Source organism: Sabethes cyaneus, chromosome 2, assembly GCF_943734655.1.
Source record: "Sabethes cyaneus chromosome 2, idSabCyanKW18_F2, whole genome shotgun sequence".
NCBI lineage: Eukaryota > Metazoa > Arthropoda > Insecta > Diptera > Culicidae > Sabethes > Sabethes cyaneus.
The window spans coordinates 174,896,762-174,923,501 of NC_071354.1; the positions used below are offsets into that span (position 1 = coordinate 174,896,762).

Consider the following 26,740-nt stretch of genomic DNA (forward strand, 5'->3'; position numbering starts at 1 on the left):
ATTGTATTTTATTCTTCCGATTCTATCACTCCCCTAGTAGAACAGTTGTTATAAACTGGTTGTGGTAACCGATTAATGACTAATTTCAGTCATAAATAGGTTGCAGCAACCAGAAACGACAAAAGTGTGCTACTTGGGTCGGGATTCCTATATATAAGATTCCAAAGGTAAAAAAAGTATGAAAATGACGCCGCAGAAAAATAATATGGCACCAAAAATATATAGAAGAACAATTCAAATGGAATACTAAAATTGGTATTTATTTATTGTGAAACTAAATAATAATAATAACAATAATAATAATTTTTATTATTATTACTAGGCCATTACAAGTATTTTATAAAGTTTTTGTCCTTCCGGTGTTCGGCCACTGAAGGGGGGGGCGAAAAAAAACAAAGTGAATTTTTTAATCGAGCAACAAAAACATGGGTTTTGAAGCATTTTTAAAACATTTAGCATTTCAAGTTTAAACATAAAAACCGAATCTTTTCTTGTTTATAATATATACGTTATTATTTTCTAAGCAAAAATCTACGTAAAAAAGACAAAAACGAAGGAAATTTTTTTTGGACGATTTTCGGAAATTCCATTGTTTGAATTTCCATTTCTGTTTCGTGCTAGAAGCGTTAACTCAACTCGTACACTCATTTTTCGAGTTTTTCAGACTGTAGAGCCCACAGACAATTGTTTTTATAAAAAAAATTCGACTCATATCCTACAAATAATTTTTGGCCCTCGATTATTCAAGCCAATTTCCAAGGGGGGGGGAGGGGGGTTGTTTGACAAAAACTTTAGAAGTGATTTGTAATGGCCTTATTTTACAAGAAATAAAGTAATAGTAAAATAAAGAATACAAAACATAATAATGCAAGGGAACAAAAATTTAAAAAAAAAAAATAAGGCACCAAAATAGCAATAAAGACCTATTTTTTATTAATGGTGAAGGAGCGTTTGGTGAGGAAGAATGGTAGATTGGATGATATTGCGAAACTTCGATGGGGGGCCAAAAATATATTGCATAGTTCAATTATTCTAACCCACACTCTCTCGGTTTGCACCCAACTGTATTGACAATTGAACTGTCAGTACACGACACCCTATGTTAGATTATCACACATATAGTTTTCGATCATTCCACTCTAAAAGTTTCAATATTTGAAGACAGTGTCGAATTAGTAAAAGCCTCGTTTTAACGACAGGGGGAGGCCCTAACTTCGAAACGCCTGGACGGTTCTTCATCAAACTTGGCACACATGTTCCTTGATATAAGGGAATCAGCACTGGGAGGTTGACAAAAGAAGGAGATTCCTAGCAAGACGGGGAGATCGACGTAAGTAAAGCGGGGTGCGTTTCTCTTGCATTTAAACCAATTGCAGTTGTGCAAGTGACTTTGAGAAAAGAGGGGAATTCCACCAAGGAGGAATATATGGTAAAAAAAACTTTATTTCCTTTCCATTATAAGGATTTTCATAGGGCAAAGCGTTGCATAATTAGCTAGGTGACAGAAGGGTGAGCTAATTGGGAAGAAACAAGACAGGTATGGGGACGAGGAACGTGAATGAGTGTTTCATAATAGCACTGGAAGCTTGTCAAACACATTCTTTTAGCTTTTATGCTAAAAGAATCAGCACAGGGGAATTGACAAAAGAGGGAGACGGTCACTTACAAGGGGAGGGAAAGGTTCAAATGGGTAGAAAGGCGCGTTTCTCTTGCATTTGGAACGATAGTAGTTGTACAAGTATTTCTGAAAGGGAGAATAGGGTGGCCATAAACAAGGGGAAGGTTCAAAAACGTAAAAAAGCTTTGAGTCGATTTTTACGGATTACCGAGGAGAAGACAGATTTACAAGTGGCTGGGGGACAACATGAGGGGAATTGACAAAGGGAGAAGGCACATTCAAATGAAAGGAGAAGGGTTTTGTGTCTTGCATTATGAAAATTTTCGTTGCTATAACAGATGTACAATTGACTGAGAAACAAAGGGGCCCCGAGTAAGATCGGGCAATCAGCTAGTTAAATAAAAAAGTATAAACAGAAACCCAAAATGACACTAAAAGTACAAATAATTGATGCGGAAATTAAAAACAATATAGAAACGTCCTCAAAAACATAGAATTAACAGAAATATGCCTAGAAAATTGCATAAAGCGCTACAATACAAAATCGCCGCAATAATGCAATAACGAAACAACTAATAAAAATAAACAAAAGTGAAACAAAATTAACACAGAAATGGTAAATGGCTGAATAATGCGCTCCAGAACCACCGAGAGGTTCCACAGCCTCTTATTCAGCAACTCCTATCTCGACCTCCTCGTGGTACCATCCGGGATACGCTCCTTAGTGGAAATCAGACAACCGGTGGAAACTAAGGTCGTATGCGGACAGAGAAGGGGGCACTCATGCGAAGGCTGAAGTGTAAACTCTCCGCCTGCTGGACGGTTCTTCTTGTTTTCCAAGAACCAAAGCAGAGGGTCCAAAGCCCCTAAAGGAGATGGTTGTAATAGCTGTTATCCATGGCTATTATGTAAAAACTTGAATGGATAAACCCCTAATCCAAGGTGTGACGCGACCCGTGCCGAAGGATGAATGATGGAGGGGGTTCTATAAATTCTCTCGCCGCAACGGAGCCTGTGGAGTACCAGGGCGCCCTCCACAGCAATTTGCCCTTGCTGCATCAAGCCGGTCACTGATGCAGTGGACGATTTCTTACCGTGCAAGCTCTCTCTGCCGAAAAACAAAGAAACGAATGAGATGGAGAGGAGAGTAGGGGAGGAGCAGGACTTGAACGATGCGCTAGCAGAGGTTCAGTCCTGATCCTCGTCTATCCTCAACACGTTGACTCGTTGTGAGTCGACAAACGAAGATGTGGCTCCAACTCTCTACTCACGGTTCAAAAATCACTCTGCCTGATCTCTGACTGTGGTGGAGGGTGGGCTGAAACAAAAGGAGAGCCGAACAGTTATGGCCAGTAGGATGGCTGTACAGTCGCTCAAACAATCTAAAAAAAGGAATATATAACGTCGAGTATCCACCCCTAGGTTACTCAAAAGTTGCTGAGTCTCAATGAGAGAGATCTCAGCAAGCTTACCGGTCTTGTGACAGGACATTATCCGAGTAAATAATATCTTCGGAATCTTAGTTTCGTACAAGATGATATTTAACCTCGGAACACTTGCTCTACTATCGTGGAGCACAAATAGTACGCAAACTGCAGTATCTCAAAAAGGGGAGATCTGGTTGGCGTCGCCGATGAGGATACTAGGTTCATAAACCTAGTCATACCTGATTGGCACATGTCTCGTTCCAGCTACCAGCCTGTCACTTCCTCAATAGGTGATAGGTAAGTTTGAAGCGTACAGAAAAATAATAAAACGGGGCATACCACAATAGTTCAAAATAATGGACGCAGTGGTAAGAGTACCCAACAGAGGAGGAGAAGAGAAGAACACAGAAATGAAAAAAAAAAATGAAATTACATAAAACTGGCCTCAAAGGATTAAAGATAGCATAAAAATGAGGCCCAAAAAGACACGAGAATAGCAGGAAAAGTGACAACCAATGATATAAAAATGACAGTAAAATCAGTAATTTCAGGACCAAAAAGACACAAAATCAAAGCTAATCCAAATAATAATTAAATATTATACAATTATGATAGAAAAATCGCACAAAAACTATACAAAAATGACACCCACAAAAATTATACAAAAATATAGTGACCAGAAATGCATAACATACATATTAGGCCGTATGAATAAAAGAGTTGGAGCAAATGCTCCCATACGATTTAAACGGGAAAAGCAAAGCAAACTGTTTTATTCATTTTATTGAGCAAAATGTGGAAAGTCTCGCAAAATTGAGGTAGAATTCTTAAATCTTATACCGAATTCAGCTAAACCATTAAGGTACCATTAAACTCAGTAGAAGTAACCCAGCTAGCATTTTCATATGCATATCTATACCTATAAAAATGGATTTCTGTCTGTCTGTCTGTCTGTATGTTCCTTATAACCTCGGAAACTACAGAACCGATCGGCGTGAAAATTTGCATGCAGAGTTTTTTGGGGCCATGGAAGGTTCTTATAATAGTTAGAGACATCTCCACTCCCTAAGAGGGGGGCTCCCATACAAGTGAAACGCAAATTTCTGCATAACTACAGAACTAATCAAGCAAATGGAACCAAATTTGGCATGTGGGTATTTTTGGAGGTAAGAATTTTTTATATGGTGAATTGAGAACTCTCCCCTCGTCCCTTTAAGAGGGGGTTCCCATACAAATGAAATACAAATTTCCTCATAACTTGAGAACTAATCACGCAAATGGAACCAAACTTGGCATCTGGGGGTTTTAGGAGGCAGACATTTTTTCTATGGTGAATTATGACCCCTCCTCCTTTTAAGAGGCGGGGTCCCATACAAATGAAATACAAATTTCCTCATATCTCGAGAACTAATCAAGCAAATGGAACCAAATTTGGCATGTGGGGGTTTTCGGAGACAAGATTTTTTTATAGTGAATTATAACCCCTTAAACCCTTAAAGAGGGAGGGGGGCTCCCATACAAATGAAACCCCTTACCTCTGTGGTAGTGGGTTGTTTATTTGTTTTCCTGGGCCTCTATTACTTTTCTTTAGTTAGGTCCGAACGAGCGACAGCGAGTAAGTAGTGGATCACCCCTGCGAAATGGTACTTTCCACGCAAAAATTTTCAGTGAAATGGTACATTCCGTGTAAGGTTTTTCGCGAAATGGTATTCGGCGAAATGTTTTACAATCACGGCGAATATTTAAGTGTTATCCGCTTTATTTTACCTGGCTACCCTACTAGCACAGTTGTTATAAAATAGTTATGGTAACTGATTTAGAACCATTTTCAGTCGTAAATAAGTTTCTTCAACTAAAAGTGCCAAAAGTGTGCTACTTGGGTAAGCAACCGGGGGGGTTGTTTGCTACTTTACTGTGAGGAAAAATTCCAAATTTGTATATTAAACTACCCTTGCTTTGATAGTTAATGAATGATGAATTAATTAATAATGGTTAATGAATTAATGAATAAGTGACATATAATGTTGGCAAACTAAAACAAGATTTTCATCAAAACCAGTCTGGTAGTTCTCCAATACATAGCGTTTTGGATGTGGTACAAAACCAACGTCGCTTTTACCAAGTTTTATGCATAACTTTAAAACTACACTCTACGACTCTACATTAACTACATTGTTTAATTTGTATCGACCACATAAGCTTTCCGGACCCTCTCGAAAGTTTGATAATTGTTTGTGAAACACAACATAACAGAAGATGGTACCTGCCCCATAAGGACCAGAGTGTAATGCTCTTTCTTAAGAAGGTCTGCAGTACCAGCCACAACCACAGCCTGCCATTTGTCGTAAGCTGTTGTCATGAAATAGTATCTTTATTATCATACGAATGGTTTGATGGGCGAATCGCTTCATGGCACCGACGAGCAGCGATAAAAAGAACATTCTGATGTACCTACCAGTACCAGGGCAGAGGAACGGATGGGTACATGCGAGCGAGTACTTTCCGGAAGTGACACTTGTTCCCCGATGCGAAGAATAAACCCACCCCGTTTGCCGCATCGCATTGGCTCCCTGCGATGAAGAAAAAAAGTCTTCATCGTAATAAACTTTCTGAGGTTTCTTAGAACGATATACAGTTTAAGTGGAATCTTTTGTGCTGCGAGTGGGTGTATTCAGCTAGCGTGTAAATTTAACAGATGTCTGCCTAAATGGTATGTGCGAACCGTATGTCTAATTTTGGTTTTTCCACTTCAGCAAGTTTTGATATGGATCGTCTCCGCCCAGCCCCCCGAGCTACCATTTGTTAGTGCCGCTTCCATTCGTTACCCACATACATAGATACATCGCAGACGACGAACAATTGGCCAAGGTAGGAAAAGTTTGCCGCCTTTTATGGTTGGAAAAATCATGAGTCAACTTCACCCATCGAAACGTCTTTTTCATTGAACTGGAAATACTCAGCTCGTGAAACATAAGTTTTTCGTTCAAATGTGATTAGTCCGATACGCTCGCTCCGTTTGGGTGCGCGTAGTGTGCAGTTTTTACGGAAAAACTTAAGTCGTTTTTCAAATCTTAATGCGCGCGATAAGTGTGGAAAACCATTTTCGGACGGATTAAGATTGTTTGGTAGCCAGTTTAATCGATGGTTTCACAGACAGCTGCCCTTTATATTGTCCTCTAAAATGAGTTGAGATTTTTGGCTTTCGCTTTCAGTGATTAAAATTTAGCTAATGCCGTTGAGCAGATAATTTAATTTTAATCAGATTGATTTAATGTTTTTGTTATCTTTCATGAAAAATAGAACTTGATAAATGTCATTTCAGTGTGAATTTAGAATGTTTGCGTAAAGTAATATGTAAATTTGTTGTAAAAATTTGCATTCATTTGTGCCGGTGGTATTTGATCAGTACACTTTCGCTATTGACTAATATTACAATGGAAAAAATGTTCAGTACTTACACAAGGACATGGTAAAGAATCGCTTTTACGCCCCGCGGTCGTTCCAGAAAATTGTAGACCCTGCTCTGCAGCCGCCTATAACGGGCATCACGTCGTGAGCCGCGATTATAGTTGAGCGGCTTCCCCAGCAGTGACATTCGTGGACGGGCAAGCCGGTCGGCCCTATTTTTGTCCGATAGTTTGCACGCACTGTAAAGAGAAAAGTGGTAAAGGGAAATTAGAATTTGGAATATTTTGCTTTTAACTGTTTATTATTGGGAAATATTTGTTACAAATTATGAACAACTTTTTCTAGAAAAAGGAAAACGGCATTGCATGTTTGGGCGCCCCGTCGCCATGAAACAAACCAAAAGTTTTAGCTGATTCCTGGAAGAACTGTTAATAAAAGTTATCACATGTTATCACAAGTTGGATTCTGTTACACATTTATGGTGGGAAAAATTGAATATTTCATAAGACATTAGTACAAATTTATACGTTAGTTTTGAATTAGTTTAACGAACGAGGAAAAACAACACCGTCAGTGAGAATAGTTTTCGCTAACATTTTGTTTGGTATTCAAACACTCCAAACTATAATCTTGAACTAGCATTCCTTCGGTGCTCGTACGCCATTCATTGGGCCTGTGCCATCAAGTTGAATATGGTAAACAATTAAGCAAACCGTCCGTGTTTATCGTATGTCTCTCACAGTGTTTGACTCCGACCATCATTCTAAGTTTAAACATATAGTCTTGATTGCCCAGCATTTGATTCGGCTCATACCGCATGAGTGCTGTTTATACAACTCTCGAAAGCTATGCAGATTTTCGCACTCGACCTCATAAATTTTATCAAACCGTCCCTTTGTACCATTAGCATATTACCACCGAATCTGCGGCTCTGCTGTAGGTCCGTCCAAACCAGCTGGAACCTGGTAAGGGGCTCGCGGCTCGACAGCGGATGCGGCGGAGGTGCGGCGGAAATATTCGTGAAAACTGGCTTGACAGCGGGTGGGAAAAAGCATTTGAAAAATGGGCCCATATCACGATTCGTCGGTCGGCAACCTTGTCATCGTCGTCCGTCGGAACAGATAATGGACATAATGGATGGAACGGGCCACGGTTGGAAATTATCTGACGGTGCTAAACAGTTTCGGGTTGTTATGCAATCACGGTTGGGTTGGCATTATATCTCCCTTTAAAATGGTGGAAATTTATTTCGATTGACATGCTTTCAGATTGCTGTTGCCCAATGAAGGCAAGCTGGAATATCTCAATAAAACAAAGGAACGTTTTGCTTGAATGTTCAGCATATTGTAAACCGTAAATGTGGGCCAAATAAATATTGTCAACTGAACGGGATACTTTGAAATGATATACATATCTTGATGCAAGAATGGTAGTTTTGTTTTACAAACACTCTATGGGATAATAAAATAGAAAATTTAGTACTAATTCGATAAGAAAGTTACATAACTGAGCTTTACAAATCTTTCACATTTTATGTCATGTTAACTTAACACGACAGTGACTTGATTGAAGCTTAATTTGTTTGCAATATCTAGTAGAAATGTTTAGATTTAAGCTAATTCTGTAGCCACAAAATATAAAAAAATACACAAAAGGTACAATTAGAAGCACTCAAAGGTGAGATTAAAATTTGATTGGTTGTGTGTGTTGTAGATGCAAAAGTGAGTTATAAATTTTATGAGAGTAATCAAAACAAAGACCGAATCATGTAGATTACTTTATTATAAAGTATTACAACAAATACAATTTCGTTTCTACTCCCTTCGTAGAAAAAGAAGCAGGATTATCCAACCACCAAGATCTGACATTGTTACTTGCTCATCTCACACTCGGATGGCTACAAGGCACTATGGTCCAGAAAGCGATTTTAGACGGACAAAAATGATTGCGCCTAAACGGAATATTCTAGCTCAATGAAGTCTTCGGCAACTTTTTGAATGAAAACATGACGCATCTTTTGAAAGGGTCGTCCAATGTTCAGATGATACCGTAACAACAATTCAAGTAATAATTTTTTAAATAAGTTTGTTTTCCATTTTTTAGTTTCAAAACATTAAAGATAGATTAATTTCCCATAACTTTTCTAAACATTTCAAATTTCTAACTCTTACGTATTTTCAGCAGTGGACGTTTGTTTATGGACGACCCGTAAAATCATATTTCCTCTTATAACTCATTTATCTCAACAAATAGCTCAATATGATGTTCTACAAAAATTTGTATACGTAAGAGAAGAATATTTTTGCAGAAGACTGTTTTGCTTTATCTTTATGAGTTAATAAGTTATAGCCGAATTCAGGTTAAAAACAGACCAATTTTACTGAAGCATAACTCAAAAAGCGGCAAACGGATCTTGATGAAACTTTGGCGATTTAATATACACATATGCATAAAGTTTTTAGCAAAAAATGGTGGAGGTGTTATTTTTTTAAAAAAAGATAAAATTCTTTGAATTTTATGATTTACTATAGCTAAAATTGTCGTTTTCTTCATAGATTCACATTCAAGTAATCAAGTATGCGACCACGGAATACTATACACAACAAATATACTGGCAATAACCATGGTTGATACTAAAATAGTGAATGCATTCAAAGAGTTACATTCGCAATCTTGTTTTTAAGCGAAAAAACTAAAAGAATGTTTAATAATAACCTTGAATTAAACGATTTTTACGATCCCTTTAGATACTAACACGGACTTTTACTGTTATACGCGTATATTCGCAATATGTTTTGAATGTTTTTTGAAAATATTTTATAGACTAAAAATAACTGCGATGTGAAAAACGACGAAGATGAAGCAGAGCTGCGGAAAACTTATGATTTGCGCGTAATCGAACTACTTACGAAGGAAATTCCACTAATTGTTATACTTTTCGGGAAATTTACCATTGAAATTCAAGAAGAATTCTATTATGATTTTTAAATCCATTTAAAACTATAAAATTAACAATGGAAATAAATCGGGATTTTTTTTCTTTATTTTCAATCTTAGTATTCCACTGAAACGCTCAAAAAACTTCAGTCAATTTCAACATTTATTAAATATACACCACGTTGATTTATTTGAGCGAATGCACGAGATGCTAATAATTATTAGCAAACATATAACTAACCCTTCAACGGGTAGACTTCTGTAGATAGTTTTTGCTTTGAGAGTCTTAGAGCCATATATGAAATTTATTCTAATTGGATAACACAATATCTGTGCTGAGAATAGATTGACATTTTGGCATCAGCATTGCAACATTCTGACTATGCGTTTAAGAGTTCTTATGTTTTAAAATCAAAAATTCAGGAAAATTGTGACGAAAATAATTGCACGATTTTTGTCAATTTTTACTTTTGAAAACATAGGACATCTAAAACAAAATGTTCGACCTCAAAAATATTCAGTGATGAACTACGCACTGAGTTTTGTAATATTTGGAAAAAACAAGGATTGGATATGAAACCCAAAATAAAGATTTTATAATATGCCTTAACTGTTGCTAGTCCAGATTATTACTTTTGCATGAATATCAAATTGACTTTCTTTTGAGTGTGCTTTCTTGATAAATAGTCATTATCTATCGTTGCCTCTTTAGAAGGTTAAATATGTACAGTTTCGGGAATACACAGAACAATCTATATGTATAGCTCTATGGCTGGTATCCTTTGCCTCCGACAGTGGACAATAGTATTTAGATTTCTTAATTATGTAATTTATCAGCGTATATATAATAGTTTTTCTCTCAATGTAGGCATTGATACTAAACGTATCAAATAAACTTCATGAATATTTTTCACAAACAGATTGAAAAGACCGCGATTGTCGTAAGATAAGCGTTCGTATTTGTCTCGATAAAACATAAATAGTAAAGCAACAAGCTTTGTATTATGTTTTAGACATTTTCTAAAAAAATAGTTACACAAAATTATGTTTTAACGCTTTGAAACTGAGCAAGAAACTGTACCTGGGCAGTTAGGGATGGATAAAACGAAAACTTTAGCTATAGTAAATCATAAAGTTCAAAGAATTTTATCTTTTTTTAAAAAAATAACACCTCCACCATTTTTTGCTAAAAACTTTATGCATATGTGTATATTAAATCGCCAAAGTTTCATCAAGATCCGTTTGCCGCTTTTTGAGTTATGCTTCAGTAAAATTGGTCTGTTTTTAACCTGAATTCGGCTATAACTTATTAACTCATAAAGATAAAGCAAAACAGTCTTCTGCAAAAATATTCTTCTCTTACGTATACAAATTTTTGTAGAACATCATATTGAGCTATCTGTTGAGATAAAAGAGTTATAAGAGGAAATATGATTTTACGGGTCGTCCATAAACAAAGGTCCACTACTGAAAATACGTAAGAGTTAGAAATTTGGAATGTTCAGAAAAGTTACGTGAAATTAATCTATCTTTAATGTTTTGAAACTAAAAAATGGAAAACAAACTTATTTAAAAAATTATTACTTGACTTGTTGTTACGGTATCATCTGAACATTAGACGACCCTTTTAAAAGATGCGTCATGTTTTCATTCAAAAAGTTGCCGAAGACTTCATTGAGCTAGAATATCCCGTTAAGGCGCAATCATTTTTGTCCGTCTAAAATCGCTTTCTGGACCATAGTGCAAGGGGATTGCAAAATTTTCATATCAATTTCCCTTGCAAGCGCCATGGGTTTAAATAAATCCCATTTCTTTCGGTATGACAGTACAAAAGATATCTTGTGTTGGTGTTTGGGGTGAAATTCTATATATTCCATGGAATTTCTGTGCATAGACACCACAGTCCGACGACTTCTTTGTGCTAAAGTTATTCGTTAGCACTACCTAGCGGATCCTGTTACTGTTTTAATGAACCCGGACGCGTAACTATGATATTTTTCTATGTTGGTAGTTGCCAGTATTCCAAAACAATTAAGGGATAGGAGTTAATGCTGCTAAATGGCCGACTTCTCGTCATTTTCACGCATTGTTACCATTACCAAGTGATTTCTCGTGATTTTTTGTCTAAGAAAAGTTACTTTTTTTCCTTTAAAAGAATGTGGCAACACAAAGTTCCATTTTTTAGGTCAATTTTGCACATGCCGCTCCTCCTCTTTAAAATTTGCACTCCGATTTCAAATCCAGTTTCAAGCCCAAATTGAAACCAATTTATATTCATTTCCAATTCTAAGTTAAGTGATGTAGGAAAGCTACAAAGTTGGAAAATTATGTTCTATTACACAGAAATTTTGTTCATGTGGGTATTTCCGGCCCATTAAGCGGTAGCCTGAATAATAATTATGAATTAGTGTACGGGAGGGTATTTTTGGCATGTTTCTAAATTTAGCCTATTTTCCTTTTCTCTCGCCAATAAAAATACTTTGCCGACATGCAATTTTAATATGTTATAACTATTTTCTCAAGACTGTAAGTAATCTAATGTATTTTATTAAAAGACCGTCAAAACCACCTGTTCTTACACTAGAACTAGGCCATAGGTCGAAAAAATTGGTGCAATCGCTTAATTGACCAAAAATATCCTCCTGTGCCCTACGTTGAAATTATATTTATTCGAAACATGATTTTCATACTAACCGGCTGCATAACATTTACTGAATATCTGAGTGCACTTTGGTTTTAATAAAACGCTGTTAAATTTGGGCGATAGTCGCGAGTAATGATGAGGTTGCTGCGACTGTTTTAGGCCTATTTTTTATTGTGGTGTCTGTGTGGTTTAAATTTCCGGCAGGCGGAACGCGCCTGCAAAGTACAAACCATAACAGTTATCAGTGTTGAAAAATTCCTAGCAGCAAAAAGCTCATTGAGATTTCAAGCACATGAAATTTCAACCTTGATCACAAGCGCGAAACTCACATGAATTTCTCTCGCTATTATATGCGATGTCTCTGTTGCTATGCGATGTGAACCAAATCCAGCTGTGAGCATTTTGCTTAATTCTTCCACAGCTGGCATTTCATACAACGAACCAGAGAGCAAAAGAGAATCTACCGTCAGAGAAAACATCAGCAGCGAAAAACGCAGCCCACATTCATGAATTAAAATGGCAATCATATTGGCGGAACTTACATTTTTCCTTAGCGGGAATCGACATTTTCTTAACTAGAAAGTAACAAGCCTAATGAGAATTAGATAAATATGTAATTTAAATGTGCGTTTTAGTTTAATTTTGCGATTTATTTAGAGATTCATTCCCTCACGCTCACTCACAGCTACGTATCGCACGAGAGAATGCCTATGCTGTTCAACAAGGAGTTTGTATGTATATGTGCATAGCACCGGGTAGCAGTTGAAACAAAGCAGAATGTGATCAAGCGGGAAGAAATATGTGTGAGTTTTATGCTTCTTGCTATGACAACAGAAAAACTCACGCGTGATTTTTTTCTGCATAGGATCAAGCTGACATGATTCACAGTTGATTTTGATTTTTGATGAGTTTTGAGATTTTGAGTTTTTACCATCACTGACAGTTATAAAGCAATCCTCCGAGTAACTCAATGTGTGGTACTGCGCGTGCGCCCACCGTGGTTTCTTAGTTGCGCAATTGACAGTAAATCTGATTTTTGGTGTATTGTTGGGGCTCATCAAAGGCTTATCGCCTATCAAAAACCAGCTCTATCTATTTGAAGAAGCCTGAGAAATTGTGATGAGCAAACAGCACCTTCCAAGGGCCTATTCGGTGGACTGCTGTACCTCAACAGCAGACCAAAAGGGAGTCAGATCACAGATGGTTTATGCATCGGTGTTTCGAACATTGCCTACATACCGGCTCATTGAATATAACTAGTTGCGCCGTAACAACAGCTTGCTTCTGGCGCTAGTGTACATTAGTGTTGTTGTCACACAAAAACTAGCTATTTCAACATGCTAGAAACATTCCAGACGCAACTGCCTCGAAGCGTACACACTAAAAAAAAGTACCGAGTTCGGTAAATTACCGTAAAATTTACCGAACTCTGAGCAGCAGAACGTTCGGAAGATTATTTTTATGATGCCAAACATTACTAATGATCCGTAAACGTCGATTGGCACCATCGAATTTTACCAAACGTTCGGCTGCTCAGAGTTCGGTGAAAAAATTCAAGTGTGATTCATAGATTTTCGCAGCATTTTCATAGACGAATTACCGATGCATCTAAGGGTAGTCCGTCTCCTGCTCCTGCCCCCTGGTGGAGAAAAAACGGAAAAGATTACGGCAGACAACATGGCAATCATGACAAATGGGATAGGAAAAGAGGAAAAACGCAAGAGAGAAAAAGAAAAAAAATCCGGTACGAAAAAAAAAGCAAACAAAAATTGTTACAGACTCCGAGGGAAAATGTTACGTAACAAGAGAAAAAAGTGAAAAAGAAAAAAAAAGAAAACAAGGTAAAAAAGAGAAGTCTGGGCAAATAAAGAGGGAAAATGGTAGAAAAAGAAAGGAAACTAAGAGAAAAAGAGGTGTAAAACTATAGAGAAAACGAGTAAAGGATAAGAGAAAATGAAGACAAGCTGGACAGAAAAAGACCAAAAAAGTAGAAAAACGGAATAGAAAAGGAAAATTAAGAAACGAGAACAGAAAAAGAGGCATATGGAGAGTAAAAAGGAAATACGGTAGACATTATCCCGCCAGAAAAGAAAAATAGAACGTAACAGAAAGGAAGAAAAAGATGGGGTCATGACAGAACAGACGAATACGAAAAAATAAAAAGCGGGTTAACGGGATAGAAAACACAATACGGGACGAGAAAAATATAACTTAGCTTAGCTTAGACTGATTGCACATATCAATGGTTGCACAATACGGGACGAGAAAAATATATAGAAAAACTAAAGAAAAAAGACGGAAAACGGAACAGAAAGGAGAGGTAAGTCAGCACTGAAAAGTGCGAAAAACGAAACAGGAAAATAAGAAAAAGAGGAAACAGCGAAAAGAAAAAAGGAAAAACGAGTGATCAAAGAAGGAAATAAAAATATATAAAACAAAACAGAAAAAATCGCGATGAAAAAGCTGGAAAAACGGAAAAAACGATATAAGAAAGGGAAATTGGGAGAAAACAAGAGAAGCCAAAAGGAAAAGCATTATTGCAGGAGAGAAAAAGAAAACCGAACCGAGGAAATGAGGAAAACGGGAAAAGGTTAAACGGGATATAAAAGGCGAAAAATGGGACCGAAAAAGAAGAAAAAAATGCACGAAAACGGTTTGAAGAACTAGGTAATCCAGAGAAGACAACAACGGAAAAATGGGAGATAAAAAAGGAAAACCGAAGATCAGTTGGACTCGGCCCCGTAGATGGGTAACTACTTACCCGAAACCGGTCGGCAAAAAGGTAATTTGTATACTTTGTAAGAACAAAAAGTAAAGTGTCCAAGGCATTTAAGAGAAAACCGAAGAGTCAAGGGAAAAACGATAACCAATAACAGATTAAACGTGACAGAAAAGTGGAAAGGGAGAACAGACAAAGATAGAAAACAAGAGAGAAAGGAGATGAATAGGGTTGGAAAAAGACGAAACCTGAAACGATAAAAGAAAACGGGGAAGAGAAAAGCCGGAAAACGAAAGAGAAAATTACAAAAAAATGTGTAAAAATTAGCAAACACAAGAGGTCAAACAGGACAGAAAATAAGCAAAATGGAACAGTAAACTAAGTAAAACGGAATAATGAAACATAAAACACGGGGCAGAAAAAGAAAAAACGAGACAACAACAATTAGGAAAAACTTTTCTTCTGTTTTTGAAGAAAAGTGAAAACAAAAACCAAGAAAACGGTACAGAAAAGAAGAATGAATGGAGCAAAAGGTGGGAAAACGGATTTCAAATAAAAATTCGTGTCTAATTTGGTGTCCTTATCAGAATTTAAGTGTAATTTAACGTCCAATGTCAAGTTCGCATAACGCATTAAACTGTTAATTACCACTACGGTACTTTCTCATTCACAATGCAACCAACTTTATTTTACTCAGTCGATGAGTAAATTCTATCGTGCATCACACGTAAATTACATCTTTAAGTTCACGCTACATTAACAGAACAATTTTGCTGCCGATAGAGCAACAAAATTCAACGCAGAGAGATAAATAAGCGCTCCGTAGAAGATCCGTCACACTACTATCTAATTTAGTGTGACAATGCAAACCTCTGCGGCATTTTACCACAATTATAATCGTGCCGAAAGTACCACATTTGATTTGGGTTGCTGAACGAAATTGGAATCAATCACGAGAGTTCCGTTCAATTTCCGGCATATTTGCATTTCATCAAGACAAACCCTATCGATAACTTTATCCAATGCCATTGAGGAGGCGGTAAACGTTATTGGCAGCATTCCCATTTTCACTTCGTTTGCCTTCTGACAATAATCTGTTGATCCCTTTTCTGGTCCAATCCGAATCCGAAAAACGTAGCCTACGTAGAAGATAGAGCAAAACATCACAATCAAAATAGAACCATTTTTGCGTCACCTGTAGATTTAGATCTAGACAGAGAAAGCTTTTATCCAGCGGAAATGAGAAAAAATCCATTTTAGTCAGCTGCAATCATTAGTCAGCGATTCCACGTTTCATACCCCCATCGTCGTCGCCCGGCTGCTCGATCCGAAAACTTTTTGTGTGTGCTTTGTACATTGTGATGGTTCGCTAAGCCCGACTCTAATTCTGTGATGTATTATCTCACTTCGAGCTTCTCCGGAAGCGAATCGTTTCTGTTCTGTATATATTGCATTTCATGGCAGCATCCCTTTTCTTTCTTCTTCGGTGGATATTGTCCCGGTGGAAAGCTTCTTTTCTTTATTCTCCCAGTTAGCCGATCTCGGTCATTTGGTCCGCACTTTGCCCTGGTTGGCTTCATCGGGTGAATGACGTTTGAGGCCAGGTTTGCCAAGTTGGTTCACTTGTTGATTCGTGTTCTTTCGTCTCGGTGTTTTCACCGGCAACGCGAAAGGTCGAAAGGAATATCATAGATTCGAAAGTAAGCCACTACCATACTATGGTGCAAAGCTGTTGCTTGGTGATTCTATTTGCGGAAGGAAATAACCGCTTCTTTGAGTTCCGATTTGGTGAAGTGTTTTGAGGGGGACTTAAGACCTTTATTATGGAACAATAATAAATTATGATGGTGACAATGCGGTTTTTGTTTTCTACTGATTCATTAGATTGTTTGACAGATTATGTTTTATTCTTTTATTTCTTTAGCAAAGTGCCATCATTCAATATTTTGAAAAGCGCACTCGATGAAAAAAAAAAAACAAACAAAACCAAACTTATCCTACTGTTTCAGCAACTACCACTAGTTTATGCGACAACCACAGAATGAATTACCTCCGGCTATTTTCTCATCCACGGTGAGAGCAAAGTTCCTCCAGTCAATTAATTACCACTTTTAGCAGCAAATTAATCCTCTTCGGGCTTTGTTTCGATCGGCGTAGATTGCTACCGCCGACCCCCTGCTCCATTCTGGCATGCGAAAGAGCCTCCGTTACTTCATAGCGGCGGACTACAGCGAGCAAAGTTTTTGTGCATCCTGCCATAGAAATTTACTCGCTACGGCTCGCGCCTGGTGGTAAAAGGCTGAAGATTAACTTTTCTCTTCGCAGAACCTTTCTCCAATCTTACCGCTGCTGCTGCTGCAGCACGGTGCTATGGGAAGAAGATGCAAGTGGTATAGCGCTGCTGTTATCCCTATGTTTTGCTACTAGTGCCGTGAGCCGTTCGGCGTGAAGGTGGAACGGATAGATTACCCACTTTTGCCTGGAGGGAAGTGAAACGAGACGGCTTAATCTGGAGAATGCATAGCATATAATCGAAGCAGGAATTTTATGCTGCCAGCAGCGGGTTGTTGCGACTTTGCCTCCGGGATCCAATAATGGTGGAACGGTTTGTACGCTAGGTATTCACTAGTTGCGGGTTGTTTTCGCTTCGGGCGGAACAATTTTCGAGTACGGTTTTGATCGCAGTTCTTCGCTGGTATTCCAAACCATTGAAACTGACCGGGTCGATTGAAAAGCTGCTTACTCGAAATACGCATTAAGATAATTAGGAAAAGTTTTATCTTGTGAGAAAAGGGCTGCAAAAACTTTCGCCATTCGTTTTATTGTATCTGAAGTTTACGAATGGTTCAATACATTGTTATTGGAAAACTATCGTATTAAGGAGGGCATAGTACTATTAACACTATATTTTTTGTTCGTTTCAAATTTATTTTTTTCTCGATAATGCGGGGGATAATATAATGGGGCATTTCCCGGGTGTCTTTGCAGATAAATTCATAAGCAAGATGATGATTTGGCAAGGTATTTGTAGTTGTAGAAAGAAAACAAAGCTTTTCATCACTGGAGCAACTATGAAAGGACAACTTTACAAGGAGAAGTGAAGATAATTTCGCCGTTCATTCGATCACACGAGAGTCTCGTGAAGTTCAGACCCGAATTAGCCAGCTGCCATCAGAACCGGGATGTCGCAGAAAATTTATCAAAATAATATGAGTGTCCAATGTCTGACACATAAATATTCGAAGCGGAGTTCGTCTCAACTAAAAAATAACTAAAAATTTATTGTAAATATAAAAGGTACAGCCTCGGCTTATTCAGCAAAGTTGCAAATAATAAATATTTCTACAAATGTCCCATACAAAACTTTTTCAAATTTTGTTTGGTTGGGACAGAACTGTCAAATGAAGCAAAATGGAGTGAAACAGATCGAGTTATCTCAGTCTTCGACGTTTAAACCAAAGTCGAACTGTAATTTAGTAGTATTTTCAATGTAAAACAATACTTTATCTTTACATTTTTCCACGAGAATAAATAATTGTCAAGCTGTTAAGCCATTTTAGGTGGCAAAATAAAAGAAAGTTTGAACATATTCCTTTGAACAAAGTTGCAGCATGGCTTAAAGATCCGAAGCTTGAATCAGAATGGTTCATGCTACATAATTAACAAATAATAAAAAAAATCCGAATGCCACAACCTGTACATGGCCAAAATTGTAAGATTTTTCATCTGCCAAACAGTTTAGCGTCGCCCGGTGACAAACCCTTGAAAGCTCTCTTACTTACTTACAGAGTAACTTTGCAAAAGACAGTAACTTTCTATATGGCCAGGATTTCGAGTAATTCCGAGATAAAAAGTGCTGTAAAAATACAACGCGTGAGTAACCACGCTAGAAAAGTTGGCTCAAGGTTAAGGTTAAGGGGATTTCAAGTGGTTTTGACCAAGTTTTTCGCTAAACTCAACTTATTTTAAGGTAAACACATGCAAGAGTGTAATGCATTTTTCTATTATTCACTGCTTTAATTTTGATAAGTTTTAGTTTTCTAGTTAACCCATTATGACCCGGGTATACCTAAATTTGGACCAAATGAAGTGAAACTCTGAAATCTATTATATTATGGCTCGAATGTGTCGGGAAACGCAAAATCGTCATTTGGAATGCTTTCAAGGCCAAAATATCGCAGGTTAAATATTTTATAGGCTCAGTTTCAAACAAACAAATTACAAAGTTTTTTACAGATTTGTTATCGAATTTTGTGATAGACTTTACATATAAATACTAATTTACATGTCAGGTAATGTTTCGTCACTGAATGTTGACTTTTTCATGCGTTTTGGAGACAAAAATTTTTTCGCCATTTTTTCAACTTTTTTTCCGCCATTTGTCACAACTTTGCACTGTTGAAAATACAGATGAAATGACAAAAACTGACAAATTATATCACACACACATCAGATTGATGTCTTATCTCTCTTGTAGTGATATATTAACAATGCTAACTATTGAAATTCAGCAGTAAACAGGTTTTGAAGACGAGGTATGATATATCATACGCTGGGTCATAATGGGTTAATGACTTACAATACTTCACAATCGTACTGAACAAAGCGTCTCCATTATATACAACTGAAAAGGGTACGCGTGGTTATTTTTCAAGATACAGGTTATTTTAGAGTTTTTAGTTTATTTTTCAAGCACTTGTAATAAACGCTAAATATGATTGTATGGTGTACTTCAATAAAACATAATCCTGGAATCATGAGTCAATAGGCCGTATGAATAAAACAGTTTGCTTTGCTTTTCCCGTGTAAATCTTATGGGTAACTTTGCTCTAACTCTTTTATTCATACGGCTTAATTTGCTCATTATGGGGATTGAATTACTTTCCGCGAAGAAAATCTAATTTTTCGTGGGACTTAATGGTGCGTTTTCTAATGATTTTAAGCTATACAAAATCAAGTTACTAGGATGTAAGCTTGAATCATACTTTTGCAAGTGCTTTCATGACGTTGTAACGCGTTGAGAATGTAGTCAACTGTCAATGTTACTAGAAGGTTTAAATTTATCAACGAAATCTTCTGTGCCATTAATTGCTTGGTTCGGAAATTTTTTGGACTAAAGCTATGGACATAAGCGCTATATCTCAATACATTACCATTGGTAGTATTTCTTCTTATATTTATCAACTTGAGGACTGCAGAAGATAGGGTATTAATAGCGCAATTAAGCAGAATATAATTAGTTTTTTTTTTCTTTATTACTCATACTTCAATTAATGTTTGTGAGATATTAATTTTACAACCAAAAGGTACTTGCCACTAGGCAAGACCATTACATTTATACGTTGTAGGAGTGACGTAAAAAAATCCGGTTGAATTAGATTGTAGTAATAGTTGCGCTAAGGTTCTTTTAATTGATCTTCGTTTTCCTATAATTGTGTCAAAGAGATCTTGAATATTAGCTCAACTATAGGTGCTACCACAACTATTGGAGATAGGGTAGCCAGGGTATTGTTTTTTTTCTGTTTTTTATTTTCAGGTAGGTACGTTAAACTCGAGTTTGTCACATGCTTTTCGAGTCACCATACAGCTCACATTTGCAAAGTAGCTGATCGGTATTTTATGATATAAATTTGCAACGTATAATTGTTTATATGGTATCAATATATACAATTTATAAAAAGCACATATTTTTTTGCAGATATTTTCTTTTTCTTTCAATTAAAGAACTACCGGTTTTGTAAGGTCTTTGTAGATTGTCAGGTTCGTACGCCGGTGTATGCTGTTTGATCGTAGCTTTTTGCGAAGGACAAAGTAGGCCTGATTTCCCGCATGGGTTTCCTTACTAGTGTTGTTGTTCGATCTTAAATACACGAACTTAGGTAGTTGCCATCAACGATTACCGTTCGTAAGAGTCACGTGTTTGTTTCTTTTGAATCTTTTCCCTTCATGTATTTGGTCTTTGATGCATTTATTTTAAGCCCAATTTTCCTAGACTCCGCTTTCAGTATAGCTTATATGACCTTCGCCGTCGCAAAGTTCCTAGCTATGATATCAAAGTTCGCTGCAAAGCCTTCGTGAACATCGTGGTTTATCCGGAAATCCGTGTTCGTGCATTATCTGCCGTAGCTGGTCTTCAACGACTGTATCGTATGCTGCTTTGGAATTAACAAAGATGTGATGTGTAGGGACGTTGTACTTCCGAGATTTCTGAAAGATCTATCGGATGTAAAAAATCTAGTCCGTAGTTGCGCGAGCAACTAAAAGGCAGGGACGATTGGGATACGCATCTCATCTTTCGATTTTATGCCATTCATATGAACGTCCGATTGCTATAGATCGAATTTAAATTTCAGTTTTCTGCTAATGTGTTTTTTTTAATTAGGGTAGATGCTCCAGTAGTTGTGGTAGTACCAGTAGTGGTGGAAACTCGAAATATATCATAATTTTTGGCGGATTTCGAGATAATTTCAGTTTTCCATTGTTAAATATATATTTGGTAACAGTTTTATCTAAGATACACACTTAAAATTTAAGATGTTGGATCAAAAATTACAAATTCCTTTTGAGCAGACCAATAAAGTGCAATTGCTTAAGAAATTCGTGACAATCCATAGCATTTTAACAAGCCTACGCTGTTATCCACCTGCTGCCATGCTCACTGCAAGCGTTACTAAGGCGGTAAACAACATTCTACTATTATAGGCAAATATTCTACTATTATAGGAACATTGCCACTACTTTAGGAGTACATGCTTGTGTAAGGAAAAGCAATATTTTAGATATATCAACCAGTAGAATGATATAATTTGGGTATGTATTTAAAGTCAACATTATGGTGCACCATATTACCATGTAGTTCAATTGGAAACTAATAAATTGAGCGTTCAAATAGTATTTCCACACTATCTCCCGACATAATCCGTCCATTACTGGAGCATCTACCCTAAGGGATATTACATGCATTGCGTATAATAGACGGCGCCTAAAATTTGGCTGGTGAAATCGGCAATGTTGCAAATCGAGCAAGAAGTAAAGTATGCCCAGTCTCATGCGAGCGAGTAGGGGAACTGGGGGTAAAATGAACACCCTTAGCAATTTCGTCATTTGCTCCTCCAGAAAGTTTGGTTGCCGAACTCATTACACAAATTGAAAGTCGGACTCATATTCTACGTAGTAAAATATAAAGATGCTTAAAAAAAGACGTTTAATCATGAAAAATTCTTTATTTTCGAAAGTGTCACATTCGAGCCTGATTTTTTTTTTGTGTGGGTAAAATGAACATGTCATAGAAAACTAAAATTAACATACAGTTTGGATAAATTAAACATTATTTTACATTATCATCGTTATACTTAAGCTGTAGATATTCAGCAGGGCTTTTGGAACTAAAATGAGACTCCATAAAGTTAATATAATGTATCTTCACCACGTTCATACTATGTTCGACTTTCAACTCGTTTTATCGATCATTTTTCGCCATTTTTCGAGAGACTCGATTATTTTGATTGCTTGAATTTTAATTAGCTCGTGGCTGCAGATAAATGGAAAATAAAACTCGTTATACACACTGTTCATGTTGCCCCCATAATGATGTGTTCATTTTTCTCCCAAAACACAAATTGTTTTCAAGCGTTTATTAAAAACAAATAGTTAATAAAAATATTTGGAATTTTCGACAGATCCGCAGGATAGTGATAAGCAACCAACATTAAATGATACGAATAGTTGAAATTTTATTTGTTTCTCCAAAAAAAGCTTATTTATTGCTGATTGCAAGGAAAATTGTACCATCCAAAGTGCGATATCGCTCATAAAAGTGCTATTTTACTTTAAATCGTTTCGGTATCTTCGGCGCACTTTTTCGTTACATTCCAAGCAATAAGCGCCGAAGAGACCGAAACAATTTAAGCTAAAATAGCACTTTTAAGAGCGATTTCGCACTTATTGATAGGACAATTTTTCTTGCAATTAGCAATACTAATAGTGGAAATTACCATCGGCGTCAGATTCCAGCAAATATTTTTTATTTTTTTAATTTTTTTCACATTGAAAAGCTTATGATATCCTAATAATGTCACAAACAGCTTGAAATACTCTTAGGTGAAGAAATCTATTGATTTGGAACAGATTTTATTCGGTTTACTAGGAATTTGGCTACCTGTTCATCCCCCCCCTGTTTATTTTACCCACAGTTCCTCTATAAGCAGCATCCAGCGCTTACGCAACTGACGCAAGCGTACGATAAGCAACCACCGATTAAAATGGAATTCAAGGACCAAAAGACGGCCCAACCACGACGACATTTCCCTACTTATTTTGATTTTTTTCTTTTTTGTTCACCTTACGCCCTCACTTACACACGGGGATAAGACTGCAAGCCCTCGCGAGTGATCGGTGTCAGCTGCTGCATTGCAATGACGAACGAGAGCGGCGACTGTGGCCGATAGCTAAATACACACTCGCAAAAACTTGTCGCAGTGCATGAAAAAATAAGAGCGAGAGTCCGTAGGAGATACTCATGCCGGCGTGTTCGTTAGAACTAAAACGCGTGTGTGAAAAAATTAGACCACACGAGCGCGGGCTTGCAACACTGGAAATCAGTATGGGGGTAAGACCGGCAGACCCCAGTCAGTTTACAACCGCGAAATGAAAAGCAATAATGTCCAATATTTTGCTATTGATTATGGTTGGATTCGGCTAATCAGTTCCGAATATATTGCCTGAGTAATTTTCAGTAAATACGGAATATAAAAATGGACGCCATTTGAAATTAACCAAACGTATTATGTGACAGGACAGGCACGATGAAAGTCAAATGATCGAGTAAGTTCCGTATCCACCGACAAAGTGACCAGTCCTTTTACTTGAAGACGCATGATGAGTTATGCGACCTCAAGTTACACCAAGATACAACAATTAGTTCAATAGACGTCTATCTACAATATTGGCTGGGATAACATTGATTCGATCTAAACATGTCTCGGATACTTTTGAAGAAATAGTTTGGTGACCGGACAGTAGTCGTATATACGGTATATAAGAGGTACCCATAACAGCCGTAACATTGAATAACATCTGCTTTCTCTGTAAAAGACTGTAAACGAGTTGCCGATCATTCAAGGCGTGTTGACCGCAGACTAAAAATGAACTTGAAACTCCTTCTGAGAATTATAGCTTGAAATCTACTCGCGAGTAATTACATTCAGTAGCGCATCGGCGGCACTCGCATTTTTTTTATATATATTTCGATATTTGATGATTCATATCGGTCATGATATCTAAAATAATGAATACTAACATGTTCATTGTTTGAAAACACAATTAATTGATGCTATCTAGTAAAAATAAGGGGTACCGGTCTTACCCGCACTGCCGCGGAAAATAATCATACCTCCCAAACGAAAAGCGAGTTTTTAGAGGACATAAACGACTACAATGTTTGAAAAGTCATAATTTTTTTTATTTCAAGCGTCATTATCACAGAGTTATTGCGTAGAAGCTGATTGGGTTCTTCTTATTAACGTTAACGTTTTCGTTCCACTTTGGATTTTTCTGCAACCTTTGCTTTACTTTCAAAAATCTTGGAAATTAAAACTGTACTTGAAGGTTTCGATGTATTATAAGCAGATACAACCATTCAATTTTGATAAAATATGATTAAAAAATGGAATGGTTAGACTGGAGGGACAAAACTAGATCTGAGACTAATTGCCCTAGTAGCACAGTTGTTACAAACCAGTTGTGGCAACCGATATGGGTCAAATTTCAGTCATAAATGAGTTGCTGCAACTAAAAGTGTCGAAGGTGTGCTGCTTGGGTGATACATGGGTGTGGCATTGTTTTGCATAAAGCACTCGGGTACCAACCGAGTAATTGAGGGTTGGAGTCCCACTACCACTAAGCTACCCAATATTTTTAGCCTCATATCAAAATTTTCCCAGTTACATTCAGTCTAACATTCTTCGCACCAAACGCTCCTCTATTTTAATCAAAATAGAGTTTACGTTTGCCGCAAAAAAGTCACAGACAAGTAAAACGAAAAAAAACCATTCAATTCCTTTCTATTTATTTAATAATACGCGTTCTTGGTAAATGCCCAACTGGTTGAAACCACATCATAATAAAAAAAAAAATAAAAAAATACACGTTCTGTGAAAGTTTTTACTAATGCTTCATGGTTCGTAGAAGTCAAGTAGTCATTTCTTAAAGAAACCATGAGCAGCAAAAGGAGCAAAATGAGTTATACATAGAAGAAAGATCATTTGCTTTCGAAATAAAATAATGACATTAATGCTAATGGCATCTATTTTGTATTTACGTCCTAGAACGATTGTGCGTATTTGTATTCGATTCCATTAACTAAGTGTTTTATCTGTGTCGAACCTTCATCAAACTGAAGAATGAATTTGTTTGCAAAAAGACTACCTTCAAGCAGCCTAGTCTGAACGATGTTTACACATTCTCCAGCTGTAATTCAAGCTTCCACGCATATTTGTTGACTGAACGCATTGAAATTTCACTCTATTCTGAGTGTGTAATACCCTTCAAGCATACTTTGTCACTTTTCATTATTCTCTACATTGTAGCTTCTGGTACGGGTTTTTTTTCGCACCGTAAGCAAAAGCTTTCTTGTTGATCCTGAATCTTTTTTTTTGCTGTTATAGCCGTTCATTATTCTGCCAAGGCAACAGTCGGCAGATTGAATAAAATTACTGGAAAAAGACACAGTGGGATTTTTCCACTTTCATGCGCTGCCCAAGCGGCGGTGGAAGTAAAGAGTGTAATAAAGTACGGTAAAAAATGGGGTCACTTTGTCCGATCTGAGTGCCAGGAGGATGTGGTTCTTTTGCAGCATCATGGTTTGGTTTGACCTGTCGGTTATCACCAACGCGCTGCTGTTGCTGCTACTGTCCAAGCTGGATGTGCCCGCTTGAAAGCGAACAAAGACGATTACGACACAACGGACGCAGTGTTTGTAGCGAAGTGAATGGTAGTGGGAAGCATCAAGGATGGCATCAAATCGTGCAAAAAGTCGCTGTCAATTATCTCTACAATTTTACTGGATGCGTTCCGTACATGACGCCCGGTGAAAAGGAATTGGAAACTGATTTCCCGCTAGACTCGTAAGAAGGTGCAGTTTATACTGACATTAGTTTCAACTAAAACAGGGGGATTGTATGGGAAAACGTATATTTCACTGATGCGCGAAAGCTTAAAGTCTTCTATCATCACTATCGGAAGAAACGAGATGATAGCAGACATGTTTCAGTTCCACTGTGTTAGTACAAATACAGGCGGTCTGGTTGAAAGAGCACCGTGACGAAATCGTATTTTCCAGCAGATACTATATCAGTTTCAAGGTGACCTAGTTTTGTAGGGTTGTTGGATTCTCCACAAAGTGTGGAATTGCCAACGAACGACTGTTCGGAGCAAATGTTTTACCACCTATGTATGAAAACAGTTAATTTAATCCAACGCATTTCCCCTTTTCCATAGGGCCATTCGACAACAAGTATCTACCAGAACTCATGCTTGCTATCGTCGGCAGCAGCCAGAGTTAGGTAAAGTTTGAAGTGAACAAAATTATCGGACAGAGTTTACTCTCTGCTCTACATATTTGCTCTGCATCAGTTACAAGCAAATTAAACAGTTTTAATCGTATGAATCGCACGATTTGAACTTCAAGGGGAAGGTTTGTTCCGTTTTATGATGTTGTAACTGTACGTTTAATGGTAAATTAACTCCTAGCAGCTGGTTACTATTTATTGGTTGTGTGTTATTTTCAAATATAAGTTGTGATTGGAAGAGATTATAAAAATGAAACTAAATGCCATGCGTCTCCATGGGTAAAGCATTCAATGGAGGCGCACGCACAAGCTTTAAAACCACAAATCTGAAAGGAAAACATGTTCAAATATGGTTCAAAATCAGTGAATCAGCTTAATATTAAAATACTTTCACAATATTTGCTGTTAATAGTTCTCTAG

At 37.1% G+C, this 26,740-nt stretch overlaps 1 protein-coding gene across 4 annotated transcripts in view; it reads right to left on the bottom strand.

Annotated features, from left to right (window-relative positions):
- Nucleotides 1–26,740, bottom strand: part of LOC128738130 (potassium voltage-gated channel subfamily KQT member 1) — a 371,495-nt gene that overhangs the window by 168,453 nt on the left and 176,302 nt on the right. For all 4 annotated transcript variants that reach the window (XM_053833006.1, XM_053833003.1, XM_053833004.1 and 1 more), the window contains exon 2: nucleotides 6,504–6,692. In XM_053833006.1, the coding sequence (XP_053688981.1) occupies nucleotides 6,504–6,640 (137 nt within the window). In that variant the 5' untranslated portion in view covers nucleotides 6,641–6,692. The remainder of the gene's footprint in view (nucleotides 1–6,503; nucleotides 6,693–26,740) is intronic.